This window comes from Lissotriton helveticus, chromosome 3_1 (assembly GCF_964261635.1).
Source record: "Lissotriton helveticus chromosome 3_1, aLisHel1.1, whole genome shotgun sequence".
Lineage (NCBI taxonomy): Eukaryota > Metazoa > Chordata > Amphibia > Caudata > Salamandridae > Lissotriton > Lissotriton helveticus.
The window spans coordinates 981,243,929-981,259,908 of record NC_136061.1 but is presented as its reverse complement, the minus strand read 5'-3'; the positions used below and the strand labels follow the sequence as shown (position 1 = coordinate 981,259,908).

Below are 15,980 nucleotides of genomic sequence, written 5' to 3'. Positions count from 1 at the left end.
GCCCTGCTGCCCCCCTTGTCATTCCAATAAGCTGGTCTGCCAAAAAGCCTCAGCCAAGACATGCAACCCCCTGCACTTCGAGTACCAATGCCTCTGCCCCCTCCTTCAAGTACAGAGACTGAGGCTACTTCCAAAGCTCTTCCACTACTGGGAGCCCCACCCCGCCAATGCACCTCAGGCCTGACTCACAGCCCTACTGGCTGTTGCACTGCTCGGACCTTCCTAGTTGCAGGTGTCTGCCAGCAAACCTCAGTTTGACAAGCAACAGTACTGAACCCCCTATGTAGTTCTGCCAGTGACCCTCAGTCCTGGCTGGCGGTAGCCAAATAGGACACAATGCCCTCCTCCTCCTAAATTGTATCGTTCTGAGACGAATTCGGAAGGGTAGGAGCAGCCGCAGGTACTGGTCATCTAACGACTTTTCTGGATGTATTATTATAACACCTTCCTGAGCTCCGCCCCGTCCGGACCCCCTCTTCCGCGGCCCCCACCTACGCTCCCTGCACAGGGCCACCATGAGCCTAGAGCCGGCCCTGCTCAAGGTCTTTCAAAAGTGGGGAGAGCTTTGGTTAGATCTATTCGCCACCGAAGACAACGCTTAATGTCAACTGTTCTGTGTGTTTGAATTCCCAAGGTGGCACTCGCTAGACAAAGCTTCTCATCGCGAGTTGAGTTGTGGTCTGTTGTACCCCTTTCCGCCTATACCACTTCTGCCCAGAGTGCTGAAGAAGATCAGGCGCGACCGGGCACAAGTAATTCTTGTGGCACTGGACTGAGCTCCAAGAGTTTGGTATCCCGAGCTACTCTGTACTACCCCTGATTCCCCCCGATCCGACTGCCTCTACGGGAGGATCTTCTGTCGCAGCATGGCGGACGGTCCTCCACCCGAACCTGTCCAGTCTCCACCTCTTTGCGTGGAGATTGAGCGACAGCAGTTGATTCCTTTCAACTTGCCTCCTGAAGTCTGTGAGGTCATTCTGGCAGCCAGGCGTCTCCACTAAGTTATTATACGCCTGCAGGTGGAACAAATTTGTGGCATGGTGTGCAACAAAGTCTCTGAATCCCCTTTCTGCCCCTCTTTCAGAAGTCCTACTGTTTCTTCTTTCTTTGGCCCAGCAGGGCTTTGCTCTGGGCACTAGCAAGGTCTACCTTTCTGCTATTTCGGCCATTCAGTGTATATGTTTGTATATATATATATATGTGTGTGTATAAGGTAATTTTGCATAGAATATAAACTTACTTGCTTTAATTTGTGGAATATTTCCAGTAAAAGATGATGGCAGCTAACTTTTCTCTTTAGATCTACATAAAGAGTTAGACCGCCTGTCCCAAGAGAAGTTGGAGTTGAAATGTCAGTCTGAAAAGGATCGAGCTAATTTGTTGTCTCAAATGAATGTGCTGGAGGCAGAGCTTGAGGAGCAAATAAGCAGAAATCAAGATTTAGCTACGGCCACATCTGAAGTCTGTGACCTTCGACAGCAGATCCAAGTTTTGGAGAAACAACTGAAAAACCAGCGACACTTCATGGATGTAAGTTTTTCTCGGATCTCATTCTTGTAGAACGTGCGTTTCCGGAAGTATTGTCACACGCAAGGGTGAAACAAGGGTATTTAAGAGTGTGATGTTAACTGTTTCATAAATTTGGGTCTTGTATGGCCTTTGAGGTAGGGAAAGAGATTGTGTTGCCAAACTAAGCTTTTTTGCACATTGTGGTTGCCCTTGTTTTTTTGGGCTTTGGTATTTTATGGTAAATGTATGAATGTCTGCTTTATAGTGTACCTGCAAATGTCATGTTTGTGCACTTATTCTGGCTCTTTAAGGTGAACCCAGCAAACAAGCTTGGACTCTGGAAATCATTTTGAGTTCTCACTTTGCTAGTTGATTAAACAATATTCTAATGTTTACTCTAAAAGTTGTTTATGACAATGGTCAATAAGACGTTTGCTGTAATAGAGCATCAAAGGGTTGGCATTAAGGAGAAATTAAAGTCGCATTTTAGTTCTGATCTTCCTTTATTTTAACTCACTGGCAATTGCTTGCGTTTGGTGGAGAAAAACTTCTGATTAAAAATGCAGGCACTAAAAAAAAAAAAAAAAAAAAAAAAAAGATTCAGTGGGTCAACCAACCTAAGCGCCCATTCTCGTGTCCCAGCTCTAATCCATAATTTTTCTGTGGCATTTACCACTTTTGTTTTGTGCTTTTCATGGTAGTGTCATTTTATTCCTCTATTTCTATTAGATTTATTAAAAAAAAAAAGTGTTTTGCCACATGCTGTTGTAGGTCCCTTCACGGGGTCAAGTGTGAAAGAATAGGAAGGTTAGGGAAGGAACATTAAAACAGAGATAAAGAACTGGAAACTTTCACTGCTATGTGCGTCATATTCAAGGTTCCTATTTATCAGGTCAAAGCCTATGAGGAGGATTGTCTTAATGGGGAGTAATTATAGAGTAGTTAAGTCAGTTGGCTTCTTCTCTCCTTAAGAAGGGAATTCAAGATTCTCTCGTAGGGGATTTCCTTGTATAGCCGTAAGTTTTGAATAGTCCCGCCCACGTGCATGGACCCTGGAGCACATTTTAGGTCTCGCCTAGGCAGCGCTTGCGCGGTCTCTTCGAGACATGCTGTATTCAGGATACGTGTATAAAGCTCCACTTTCTTCCCACCCATCTTTTTAAATGGCTCCTGTCCTTTGTAAATGGTGGCTTTTCATTTGTCATTAGGCTTTATAGTACCTCCTTAGTACTCCCTTGTCTCTTCTTGTAACCTCCCATGAGGACATCCCCTGTTACATTTGTTTTTACGCCTTAGGTTTTAATTACAGCCTCAAGGCACTACCTTTTTAAAGGCCTTCAGACAGGACACTCACTTAGTCCTAAACTAGACTGGCAGTGATTACTTCACTCACTAGCACATCTCACATTTATTTAATTTTTTTTAACAAATTTTATTGCCTTTTAGATGTCATGTAACATTCTCCTTAGAGCGTCTAGGTACAGTAGCTGTAACCACCCAAGATGCTATGTCTGATCTATTTAGTTTGTTGCCACCATCGCTTGACCCCCTTGGTATATAGCAACTATAATGATCACGATGCTATCTCGTACCAGTATACCACGTATGTAGGATATACCCCCTCCCCTTCCCCCAACAATAATACAACAAACCAAAACTTCCCTGGCTCCCCCCCCCCCCCCCCCCACCCTCCTCACACTGCTGTCTCCCCTCGACTATTCAGCTCAGTGAGTAGGCTCTCGGGCACTTTAGGCGTGTAAACCGATGTTGTGTCGGACCTTCCGTTGTGACCCCCTTCTTCACCCGTGTGTGTTGGTGCCATGTAACGCTCCCATGCGCCTGTCTCTACTGGGGTATTCCGCCTTAGTCTGATCCCTGGGGGTGCTCTACATACTGAAGCCTCTCTGGGGTGGAAGCCTCTGAATCCCTGCCAATTCTTGTTAAGTCCGCTACCAGCCCTTCCTATGCCTGCGCCCGTTCCAGTCTTCCCACTCCCCGCTGTGCATTCCGAAGTAGGACCCTGCCCTCGCAGCCCACCCATTTCACCAGCTCACATTTCCATCTGAGGATACTGGGGCCCCCTGGTTTCTTCCAGCTACTGGTTATTTCTGGTTTCGCGAGAATAAATGCCAGGTCCTGATACCTGGCTGTGGTTTTGGTTTTAGCAGAGTTTGGAAATAAGTGGAGCAGTACATGGGCAGGTGTGCAGGGGACCTCCCTCTCGGTCACCCTCGCTATCAATTGTGTTACTTCATGCCAATAGTGTGTTAAGGAGGCACAGCTCCACATCATATGTATAAAGGTCGCCCCCTGATCTTGACACCTCTGCCATCTAGCGTCCGTGCCGTCAAAATATCGGTTGATACGTTCTGGGGTAAAATAGGCTTGATGGAGTATATAGAAGCTGATGAGGCTAAACCAGGCATTGCGAGATACTTTGGCAGTGCGTTCTAAAATGTTGTCCCAGTCCTTGTCATCTAGCGGCCTGCCAATATCATTCCCCCCTTTTGTGTCTTAATCTGTCCAGTGGTTGTGGGGAGTCCCGTCCTATGGCTGTATAGAGGCAAGCCACAGCCTTAATGGTCCCACCTGCCAAACTCTTATATTCACATGTGTAGTGTTGCGGCGGTTCCGTTGATCCCTCACCCCAATGTCTTCTCATCGCTCCTGTGACGGCCCATATAAGAGAAAGTGTCCCTGCGATATGTCCCAGTCAGTACTGAAGTCCTCAAAGGAGAGGAGCTCCCCGTCTCGGAAAAGATTCCCAACCTTCATCACTCCGGCATCAACCCAGTCGTCCAGGCCCCGCTATTGTCCTCCGTGGAGAAGGGCTTCCAACAGCGACGGTGCCATTTCCGGACCTAGTCAAGCAGTGCTGGTGCCTAGGTCACAGCTTGTGCTACTGCACTGAGACAAGTAGTGCTGGTACCTTGCTCACTAGGGACATCTAGACACAGCTTGCTGTACTGCACTTACCACATCTCTATTAGACCTTCTATACATTTCCCTTAATCAGCTCCACATAGAGTACAACCTAATCTGGAATTAATATAATAATTATTTTGTCACATTTCAAAGCTACTAATTGTATACATGGACATAGCTATTTGAATGTACTTGTGGTACTGTCTTGCATGCAATGCATTATGGGTGAGGTAGATTTACCAAATCTTCAAAGTTTATGATGCTCACTAGGGACCTCTAGGCACAGCATGTGCTACTGCACCTAGACAAGCAGTGCTGGTGCCTTCCTCACTAGGGATATACAGGCGCAGCTTGCTGTACTGCGCCTACCACATCTAATTTATATTAGACCTTCTATAAATATCCCTTCATCAGCTCCACATAGAGTACAACGAATCTGGAATTAATATGATTATTATAATAATTATTTTGTCACATTTCAAAGCGACTAATTGTATTTGTACTTCTAGTCGTTGCTTATGAGAAGCAAGGCTGGCAGTAACTGTGCCTCTATTACTTCCAGCCTTGCTGTTTATAAGCAAGGACTATAAGCACAAAGTGCGTGTTTAGCACCGCTTACAGGTTTTCAAAACACATAAATAAAAGACATTGTCGTTTACAATGGCAATAGCTCAAATTCTCGTAATGCGAGACCTATTGCATTGCAAATGATTGTTTAATATATCTTTCAAAATGGAGACTTTCGCCTTTCTTCAGGATAGCCTGTAAAGACACTTAAGAAAGAGACAAATAGTGCAGCCTACATACATAGTGTACAATGGCCCAAGTCAAAAAAGAGCACCACATTAAATATGAGAGCAATTTAAGATGTTTTGCAAGCAGCAGAAATCTCCCTCCCAAACTCCTTTTTAGGTCAAGCATGGGCAGCGCATTCGCTGCTCTGCGAGGCATGCTGTAATGTACTCTGAGGCTTGAAGCCCCTTCTCTTTTCCCTTTCGTGCCTTTTATAAATGCATGCTTGTGTTTGGTCAGCATGTCTTATTACTCCTACCTTTAGTTGTTTTAGATCCTCACTGCGGACTGCCTCTGCCATATGTGTTCTTACACTTTTTAGGACTCGCCTGGCGAAAGTAGCGCATGTGCTGCTCCCGCCAGAGAAGACTTTTTGCAATCGATTCTGCCAAAGCCTTACATGCATGTGCAGGGATGGACAAAGATGGCTGCTCTAGCCATTTGTCCAAGCCTAACAGCATGCACGTGCATGTAAGGACAGTGGACAGTCCGCCGCCATCTTCTGCTTGCTTTCACTTTAAACACAGTTTAAAGTGAAAGCACGCCGCCATATGCGTGCGCGTGCACTGCGCACCAGCCCGGCCAACCTCCCTTGTTTTCTGAAGTGCCAACTGAGACATCCCATCACACCTTAGCAGCCCTTTGCCTAAAATACTGAAACACATCTGGAAGCGGTAGAGGTCCCTGCTGTCACCCCGTGGTGTCTGCGCCACGTGATCTCGAGTGCTGTTTATGAACAGTCTTATGGCTCCTGCTTCACATTTGCGAGCTGCCTGTCATTGCTGCTTGTTTGTCTCGTAACAGCAGCAGATTTATTGCTGGGCCTGTGATATCGCACTTTGGGGATATGTCTGAGAGTAAAGCGGACCAATTAGGCCGTCTGTGGCCTTTCAAAGCGAGCGCGAGGAGTGCACGTGCTTCTGATGTTTTTCTTGCTGAGGAGCGGCATGGATTCACAGGGATGCACCAAACGTTTAAACACACCAAATGTAGAGTTTACTTGATTTTTCCATTCAAGTCAGGAAGGCAGGACGTTGATAGACTAGGGTTAAGGCCATTAATAAACATTTTTATTCCATTGTTAGCTCCACCTTGAAAATCATTCAAAACCAAGATATGCCATACCGGCTGCATGGGACAGTACTATTCATAATGGCCCAATCATATCGTATGAGCAACGATGCCCCCATTGGACCGTAGACTTCAACAGTAGAAGGTGGGCAGGTATGTTGTGTTATTCACATTTGTATGGCATCGGGCATCATTTCCATGGCGTCCTGAGGCATTCTCTAACAGGGCCTCCTTTCTGCTGGGATTGGGACGTGCCGTCACACGTGCCTTTAGTTTGAGGTTTGATTGTGTTAGATTAGTAGAGAGTCGTTTAAAAGGGTTTGTGTGGATGTGTGCAAGTACATGTGCACCATCTTGGGCAATCTTTGTAGAATGCTGTGCATAATGGTGAATGTACGAAGGGTCCTCACGTTTTTCCTGCATTTGGTAGTTGATCGTCCAGTTCTTACCCAGAGGAAGATGTTCCCTATCACTGCATCAGAATCTGGCAGACCGTTATGATAGTGTTGTTCAGATTAGGCGGTGGTCTCCTTCAAACTCTGCTGTTAGTGTGGCTATATTTTGTCTACTGCCTGGCTTTGGTGCAGTGTTGTAGACATAAAAGTACAGATGTTCTGTCTAGTTTGTGCTGTCTGAGTGTTAACATTTCAAGGAATGAGGGCGTCTGATGATTTTGAGTGGAGAGCGCTGTTGGATATGTGATAGACCCGGAATATGTGATATTCGAAGAGTGTTGGGTAGAAGAGTGTTGGGTGCGTGTGGCAAGTACTGTCTACCATGGGGAGGGTGTGTGGTGAGTCTGGAGTATGGCCGCAATATGTTACCAGAAACGAACTATTCTTTAATCTAGATCTGCAGTGTACGTATGTGGTGTTGAGCTTTACTTCCACATTGTGGTGGGTCTGGACTGCTCACTCAGTTCTTGCATTGCGAGTTGAGTGAAACTGTGTGGAGCCAAATTAATTTGTAAAGAAGAATGTTAGGCTTGTCAGAAGGCTTGTCCGAAGGAGAGAATGCTAAATAAGATGACTGGAGTGAAGAATGTGTGTGGGGCCTCCGGTAGAGTACAGTATATCCTTGCCTTTAGAGCTAGCCACACCACAGGCAGGCTAGATGGACATTCTTGAGAGCTAATCAAAGCCAGGCCAGGAGAGATAGGCTATGATTATCTACCTTTGATTGGCTGTTTTTGGAATATCTCCGCCGCAGAAGGCTTTCTCATGTTACAGGTGACATCCAGAGCCAGACTTGGTAAAGGCTAGACTTTGTCCAAGTCCCTCCTGCTCCCACGGTGGTGCAGTGAACCATTGCAGGGATCTTTGTGGTTAAAGGATCATGCTGTCACCTTAGGGGCACCAGATGAATAAGTATTACTATGGGGTAAGCTGTCAAGGAAGTGTCTCTGTTTCTGGCATCCAGAGGAGAGCCAGAGATGTTTGGGCAACAAAGGAGCAGAACCAGCTCGTGCCACAGAGCAGCTCATCCAGTCATGTGTCTTGCTGCACTAGGGCTCCCCCTGCTGGCATAACAACTTACTGTGGCCATTTAAGGTGTTCTGGGTCACCCTCCCACAAAGCTGAATGACTAAAAACTCAATGGAAGCGAGGTGTGAATTTCGGAGAAAAATAGATACTGAAGTGGAGGCAAAGGAGGGCTCTTACGGTCCATAGGCTTGTCTAAAGAATCTAGCGAATTGCTCAGTTTTTATTTAATAAAGTCCCTCATGGTTAAGAAAGCAATGCATGCCTTGTTTACTCACTCTGGCATTTTATGACAACCTATTTGGGATAATTATTCAAGGAATGCAACTGAAATTTCGTAATATGTCATTTCTTATGGAAGGGAAAAACGAAATTAGCAAACCTCCAGTCAAATAGCTTCACAGGGGTATAATAAAGATTAAACTATGTCTTGTAGTGTTGGGCCCTCAAGTTTGAGGACCGAAGTAATTTCTTATTTAAAAGTAGGGCTAGATCCAGATCTACGTCGGGATCCCCCAGCTTTTGCGCCAGTGCAGTTTTGGATTTCTCCAGATCGTCTTGAAGGCCCGACAGCAGATAATTATAAGTTATTTTTATCTTCTTGCCCCCTTTTATTAAATAATCAACCATTGGGTTATCTGTAGGGAGAGAAATCCTTGGTCTAATGGCCGACAGTGTTTGTACGATTTGGCCATATAAAAACCAATGATTTCGAGGAATACCGTATTTCTGCTGTATTGTTTAAAAACCAAGGATATCATCTCCTACCATAATATCCCCCAAAATCCTCACCCCATGCTCCTTCCAGAACGAGCAGTTCCTATTCAGGCCTAGATGTGGAAAAAGGCTAGAATTCCATAGGTTAATATTACCAGTAATTTTTTGAATATTCAAGAATTTTCTAACAGCCTACCAAGTCCCCCACGCCCCTTCCATGATCTTATATCGAGCCCTCTTGTAGTACCTACGGTCTACTTCACACATGAATACACCAAGAGCCTTTCTCCCCAGTAAGAGCTCGAAAATGGATGGGGGACACTGATTGTCGCCCTGACCTTCCACCGGCCTTGAATCTGGTTGAAACAATGTAGTCATTTGTGTCAGGAGGCATGTCCAATGATATAGCCTAAGGTTTGGCATAGCCAAGCCGCCCCTTACGTATGGTAATGACACAAAGTTAGTAGAGCGTCTGGCCCTGCCATACTGCCAAATAAACCTTATAAAAACAGATTCTAATTTTCTGATTACACCTTCTTCTAACAGCAGTGGAATGGCCCGAAACAAATACAACACTTTAGGAAACAGTCATTTTTAAGACATTTACCCTCCCGATCAAAGAAAGATGTAGCACGTTTAGTTCTTTTCAGGTCCGCTTTGATCGATTTAACAAGGGGGAGATAGTTATCTTCAATGATCTTATCGACTGTAGCATTCACTGTTACCCCAAGATATACAGCTGAATCAACGAACCTTTCATCTGCCTTAATGATATTTTTGGTGCAGATTATTTGAGTTTTCCCTTCGTTTAAAAGGTACCCTGACCGACTCCAAAAGACCTTCGCCAGTTGAGCCAAAATGGGCATCGCCTGCTGAGGATCCGTGGTTATTACTGCCAGATCGTCAGCATAGGCTAGCAATTTTGTGGTAAAGCCATTAAGCACCACTGGGCTAATCTGTGGGCAACCTAGAATCTTCTGTATCAAGGGGTCAATGTAAAAAGAGAAAAGAATCGGGGAGCAGGGACAACCTTGGCGCGTCCCCCTCTTAATTACTATCTTATCGGAGCCCTCTCCCATTACTAGAACTCTAGCTACCGGATCTTCATACATTGCTTTAATAGCCCTCATAGCTTTATTTCCAAAGCCTCTACCAGCCAAAATGCCCCACAAAAACTCCCAGACCACTCGGTCAAAAGCTTTCTCCGTATCGAGGAGGATCATGGCCATCTCCCCCCCCCCCCCCCCCCCCCCCGCGGCACCATGGGCATCGAACAACGCTATAGTCCGTCTAGTATGGTCCGTCGTGCCTCGATCTGGCACGAACCCATGCTGCCACGGGGAGACGAGAAGGCCAATGATCCTGCCCAAACCTTAGGATATAGTTTCGTATCAGCGTTTATGAGCGAGATTGGGCGATATGACCCTGGGATCTCCTTTGGTTTCCCTTTCTTATGGAATATAATTATATTCGTTTCCTTCCAGGAGTCCGGAATTACACCTGAACATAATATGCCATTAAAGAGGTCCAACAAAATTGGAGCGATCTCTGCTTCTATACATTTATAGACCTCCAAAGGGATTCCGTCGGGGCCTGCAGCTTTCCCGGCTGCTAGCTCCTGTAGTGCAGTTGTGATCTCACTCAAAGTCATATCTCTATCCAGCTCTTCTCTACATTGTTCGTCTAGTATTGGGCCTTCATCCCTGCTATCTACCCTCTCATCGCTTGTACAACCCTCCTCATCATACAAGTTTTGGTAAAAGTTCCTAAAAACTCTTAGTATTTCCTTAGGCTCGATATACTAGTTACCGTCTTCATGTATACTAGATCTTGTATTCTTAACCTTATCCTGTCTAATCCGAAGTGCCAGTTCCCTCCCTGCCTGTTCCCCTGTTTCGTATCGCTTTGCCCTGGAGGATTGATATTCGCTAGTTGCCTTCTGTTACTATTCTCTTGAGCTCTGCTTTAATAGTAGTAAGTCTCCTTTGGCTCTCCTGACAGTCTACCCCCTGTCCAATGTCCTTAATATGCTGCTCTTCCGTTTCCGCTAGTTCGCCCATAAGTCTCTCAACCTCTCTCCTGTCCTCTCTTCTTAACCTTGCTGAGCAGCTTATGGATTCACCCTTTAGGGAGGACTTAAATGCTTCCCATACTCCGTTACGTGATGTGCTGTACCGGTTTGCATCAAAATATTCTTTTGTCCATTTTCTAAGATGTTCCACAAATCTATTATCAGCTAGTAGTCGCCTTTCGAAAGTCCAGCTCGTGTAATTCCTCTCTACTTTGGCCACTTCACAGAACAAAATCAGCGGGTTGTGGTCCGAAATTGCTTTCGGAAGTTTCTTAATGCTGACCTTATTCAGCTCGGAAGAGGAAATTAAAAAATAATCTAGCTTAGTATGTTTCTGGAAAGGACTAGAAAAATAAGTAAAACCAGGGTTGTGTGGCTCCTTATCCCCCCACACATCCCTCAGCCCGTGTGACCTCATGAGAGCATCCAAAGCACGGAACACTCTAGGTTTCCGTCCCGAATATGCAGCTTGCTTGTTCCAGTCAACCGAAATATTTAAATCCCCACAAACTATAATGGGGGTGGGCCAGCTGGCTAGTTCTCCTTCCCAAAAATCTTAGATCTCCGGGTCGTCCTGGTTTGACCCATAAACTACGCCCAATGTGTAACCTAAATCAAGCTCGGCTATCGCCCATCTCCCCAAACTATCGGCCTTGAGTCGCTTAGCCCCCCCTAAAGAGGATCTTGCTAAAATAGCAACCCCCCTGACTGACGATGTTTGAGAAGAGCAAGCCAGCAGCTCAAGACCTCTGATATTCATCAGGTTCCTTTTTATCCATGGAAGGTGAGTCTCTTGGAGACAGAGTATATCAATACCATTATATTTGACAAAATGAGCCAGCCTTTGACGCTTCCTCCAGTCGTTCAGCCCACCCACATTGACTGTACAGATTTTAATGTTCGGCATCTTCTTGAGCTATACTTCCCTGAGAAACATGTAACCGGGCCTTAACTGGACCTTTCCCTGGACCAGACAAGAAATAACAAATATACTCAAAGCACCAAATTATCAAATTTTTTAGTTTTCCCCCTTACCACCCGCCCCCCACCGCCCTGCCCCCCATCCCCTCCCTCCCCTCCCGGCTCTGAAACCCCAACCCCCCTCCCCACCCCTGCACCCTCTCTCGTGAAGCGCTCAGACCTAGTCTGTGCACGTGATGTTCACAGTCGAAGCAGTGAAGAAAAAATAAGAAAAACCAATACCATTAAACTCAGTGCCCCTTATAAACTTCTAACTATACCGCAGCTATCCAATCCCCCAACCCTTTTGTATTGTATTTAGTTAACCTGGGAGAAGAATACAAACATTATATATGATTAAATTCCCTGAGAGTCAAGATACTCCTTCGCTCTGATTTCGGATGCAAAGTATAAAGTCTTTCCTTCATTTATTATCTTTAATTGAGCCGGGTTAATCAAGTAGGCCTGCATCATCTTCTCCTGAAAGGGCTTAATCATTTGCCTCAATCTCCAGCGTCTCAACGGTTGTGTGGCAAAAGTCTGGACGGACAAAGAATGCCACCCCTTCGCTGATCCTCTTTGCGTCTGGTCTTGCCTTTTCTGCGATCGCCTGCCTCAGCACAAAGTTACCCAGAAAGATTAGTATTGCCCTGGGTTTATCTCCTTCCTTTGCATTTCTGTGTATTTTGAAAGGGGTACGATGTGCCCGCTGGATTTCCCCAGACCAGTTCCAACTTAAAGCTCAGGGAACGCCTGCTCAAAGAGTTTGATGGTATATGCTCTGACGTCTGATCCTTCTGCTCCCTCCGGTATCCCCAGGATCCTAAGATTGTTCCACCTGAGCCTATTCTCCATGTCTTCCAGTTTCCACTGGATATCCGCTACTTGAGAGCAATGGGCATCGACCTTGCTTGTGGCTGCTGCAACCTCTGCTTCAGTTGAAACAACTCTCTCCTCAAGGTTTGATACCCTGTCCCCCATGTTGTTGGAGGCTTTGGACAGCTTTCTCACCACGCCCTGCATCTTCCTCATGGCGGCTTGAGATTTATGGCTGTCCTGGCGAGTTTCCTCCCTGTGTGCAATGATCTCTTGATGAATTACCTCCAAGACTGAGATCTGTGTTGATTCAACACGAGGACTACCCTGCAGTGGCATCGCAGATGAATGGTCCCAGCTAAGTTCACATTGGGGGTGCTCTTGCCCCTTTGATACAGCTGGAGGTCTAACTGCCGTCGCCAGAAGCTCGTGCTTGGGATCACTCTCAGAGTCAGGATTACTGTCCTCCAGGTAGGAGCTACGATCTTCATCCTCATCGGACCATTCGGCCCCCTCTGATACCGAGAAGAAACATTCGCTTGGAACTTTCTCTTTATCTTTACCAGCTCCCAGAGTGGCATCACTATCAGCCATATCAATAACCAGTCCGCCTGCATTGATCACAGCTGGATCAGCCCCTATTATCTTACAGGATTCTACGGTTGATATACCCTCTTGAGCTCCGACAGCTAACACGGCCTGTTCATGCTGCTCTTGACTGCTACCAGCCAGTCCTATGGTTATAGAGGTGTTTAAAGCTGCATTTGCTGCATCCAGTTCTTCGGTGGCTCTTAGAGTGGTTATCTGTGCCAGGGGAACGGCTACTGTGTCCTCCGCTTCTTCGACCTGAGGGGGAGGTATTTTCCCCTCCAAACTGACTGAGGAAACCTTCTCCTGTCCCTCTGCCACCTGAATCTGCCCTTCCCCACCTAGTCGCGCTGCCTCCTTAGCCCCCTTCTCCTTACCGCTTTTGGTAAATATGTCCGCTATTGGGGCCGTAGCCAGTCTAGTCCTAGCTGCTACCTGTTGCTTCTTTGCTGGGGGCGTTTGAATTTTCTGCCGAATTTCATTTTCTTCAGCCGCCACTTCAATCCCGGCTTTCTTCTTACTCCCTGCCGCTTTTGCTCCCGTGTTCACCTTCGGAGCCATAGCTCCCCTTCGCCTCTCTTTCCTGCTGTGCCACCAGCTTTGGGAGCCACGATCCTTGCTGCCTTCTCCGAGCTCCGCACTGAGCTCCGCAGCCTCGCGTTGGAACTCCGCCCCTCTGTGTTCACACGGAGTCGGCAGCTGGGCGAGAGGGAAGCAACAGCCAGCGTCAATGCTCGCAGCAGCTGTCTTGCTGATCCGTGGCAGGTAAGGGGAGAGATCATCATTTTCTCAACATAAAATTTGTTAGCTTGTAGCTTGTTATATTTCCCAGGTTGTAGATTGAGAAACTGCGGTAAAAAAACCGGGTTCATTAGGGCTCCATCCTAATCCTCACTGCTCCGCTGTGTTCAGCCACAACTAGGCGGCCGCCATCTTGCTTCGTCTCCTGTTGAAGTGATGTCCTAATGTGCTTAGAAGGAGAGGCCAGTATACTCTCACAGGTATCCCCCCCCCCCCACCCTACATAGCTTATTGGGTTTAAATTATTTCAGTGGCTTCAATGAAGATGTACTTAGGGCAAAAACAGTGCAGTAACCCTGGGCATTCTAAGAATTTCTCCACCGTCTGCTAACTAGAACATAGCACCACCCTGACCTTTCGTGGTCTCCCCTGCATCCGACATGAATAATAGCAAACCATGTTCGCCCAGCAAGACCTGCAAAGGGAAAACCACACATCAGTGAATCTCACTTTGGGGCCTCCTCCATTATCACATCCCACTGATAACCCTCCCTTTCCAGTTTACAACACAAATGAAGTGTTCAACACAGCCAGAAACTATATCCTCTCTCACTAATTTCTGTGCCTTTTAGCCACTCCAAAAAATAATTGATTGCCATTGATCGCCATTGATCTTGCTGTAAAAAAGAAGTGAACTCTGGAGCGGTAACAGATACGTGGTGGCGGCACATACTATGTGCACCAAAGTGTGTTGTTGTGGTTGCCATCTGGCTTGAAGGATGGTCACTGGCTTCACGCTTGGCTGTCATCCATACTCCGGAAAAGACAACATTTTAATAACTTTTTTCCTTTTAGAAATTGCAAATCAAATGGCTATATTTACTGCAGGGAAAGCAAGGAGATAACTGAAAGCTATTAAAAAACCAGAAATGGCTGAGGACACGACAAATAACTTTGGCGATAAAGATACCTAAAATGCAGAGGGTTGGGTATTAATCGGTCTTTCCCTCCCCTGGATTACAAATCAAGGACTCAAAGTCCACATTTGAGGGAAACAACAAATCAACCTCAAAACACTGTGGTCATTTCTGGAGCCATCCTTCATATTAAACATGCCTGTGTAGATTCACATGACCAGTGTAATGTGAGTACTCTGGCCTCTTGGCTATTCATTGATCAGGAAGACCCTTCTTCTACTCAGTTGACCTTTTCTCTTGTAATTTACAGGAAGAGCCCCTCGCTGGTCAAGCAATGAACTTTAACATCCCAGAAAAAAAAGCCCTGAGTCAAACTCTGTCTTAACTGAATCTCTTATTGGAGGTAACAACAGTCGCCGCAAACTGGCATTCTTATAAACTTGCTATTCAGACTGGCGTGCCTCCGATAATGTCAGTATTTGTTGCTTCCAATAACACCAGATTGAGGATGTGGAGATCATTGTCCATTTAGTAAAAGAGGAGTTTAGAATGCCTGCCGCAATGTGCCATCGCTCACCAGACTTGCTGTCCTCAGTAGTTGAAGGGTTAGAAACCAACCAACCAGGAGAAATGTTATGTCTCCTCAATTTCCATGTCAAATGAGGTAATACATTGATTCACATATATCTCGCACCTTTTCCACAACCCAAGAAGATTCTGGTTCTAATCGAGCAAAGCTTGCAATTTGCGTCAATAAAACAAGCATTGAAAATGCAATAGGTCTCGCTTTTGATTAAGTAAAGCCATTTGCTTTGCTAATGGTATTGTATAGCAAAGCAAATGGCTTTAACTTGATGAAAGGCGAGACCTATTGCATTTTTAATGCTTGTTTTAATTTTTGTTCTTTTGTGGACTATTTTTCTTTTGGGCGTTCCTCGGGATAGTGTATCTGAAGGCTGTCCAGCTTAATGGACGCTGCCCTTGCATTTTCCAAGGAGTATATATTTTTTTATATTATAATCCGCACGACTGCTGCCGCGTGGAGTTGGGTTTGCGTTTTGTTGGCCATCCTCTCCCTGATTGCTGCTTTCCGGTTCATGCCGGCGCCCCGTCAATTGCCTCTGGCTGCAGGGGCCAGCTCTTCCTCCTCACCACCCACCTGGCCCCTGCAGCTGCCCAAGTCGCTGATGGACTGCGCAGCCGAGTGCATGGCCGACAGCTGGGCCTTCGAGCGGGTGGAGGAGCGCTACAGCTGCATTCCCTAGCCCGTGCAGCACTACATCGTTTACTGGAGCTTCTCCCGCTCCGAGGGCCCATTCCTGGCAGATACCTTATATACATACTCCTCTGACACAAGTAAGTATACATGATTGGATAGCGTCTTGCGCTGTA

General features: G+C 46.2%; 1 protein-coding gene across 6 annotated transcripts in view; it reads left to right on the top strand.

The window, feature by feature from the left end:
* PCNT (pericentrin) overlaps positions 1–15,980 on the top strand; it is a 1,333,356-nt gene that overhangs the window by 537,746 nt on the left and 779,630 nt on the right. For all 6 annotated transcript variants that reach the window (XM_078681435.1, XM_078681433.1, XM_078681434.1 and 3 more), the window contains one exon: positions 1,301–1,530. In XM_078681435.1, coding sequence (XP_078537561.1) covers positions 1,301–1,530 — 230 coding nt within the window. The remainder of the gene's footprint in view (positions 1–1,300; positions 1,531–15,980) is intronic.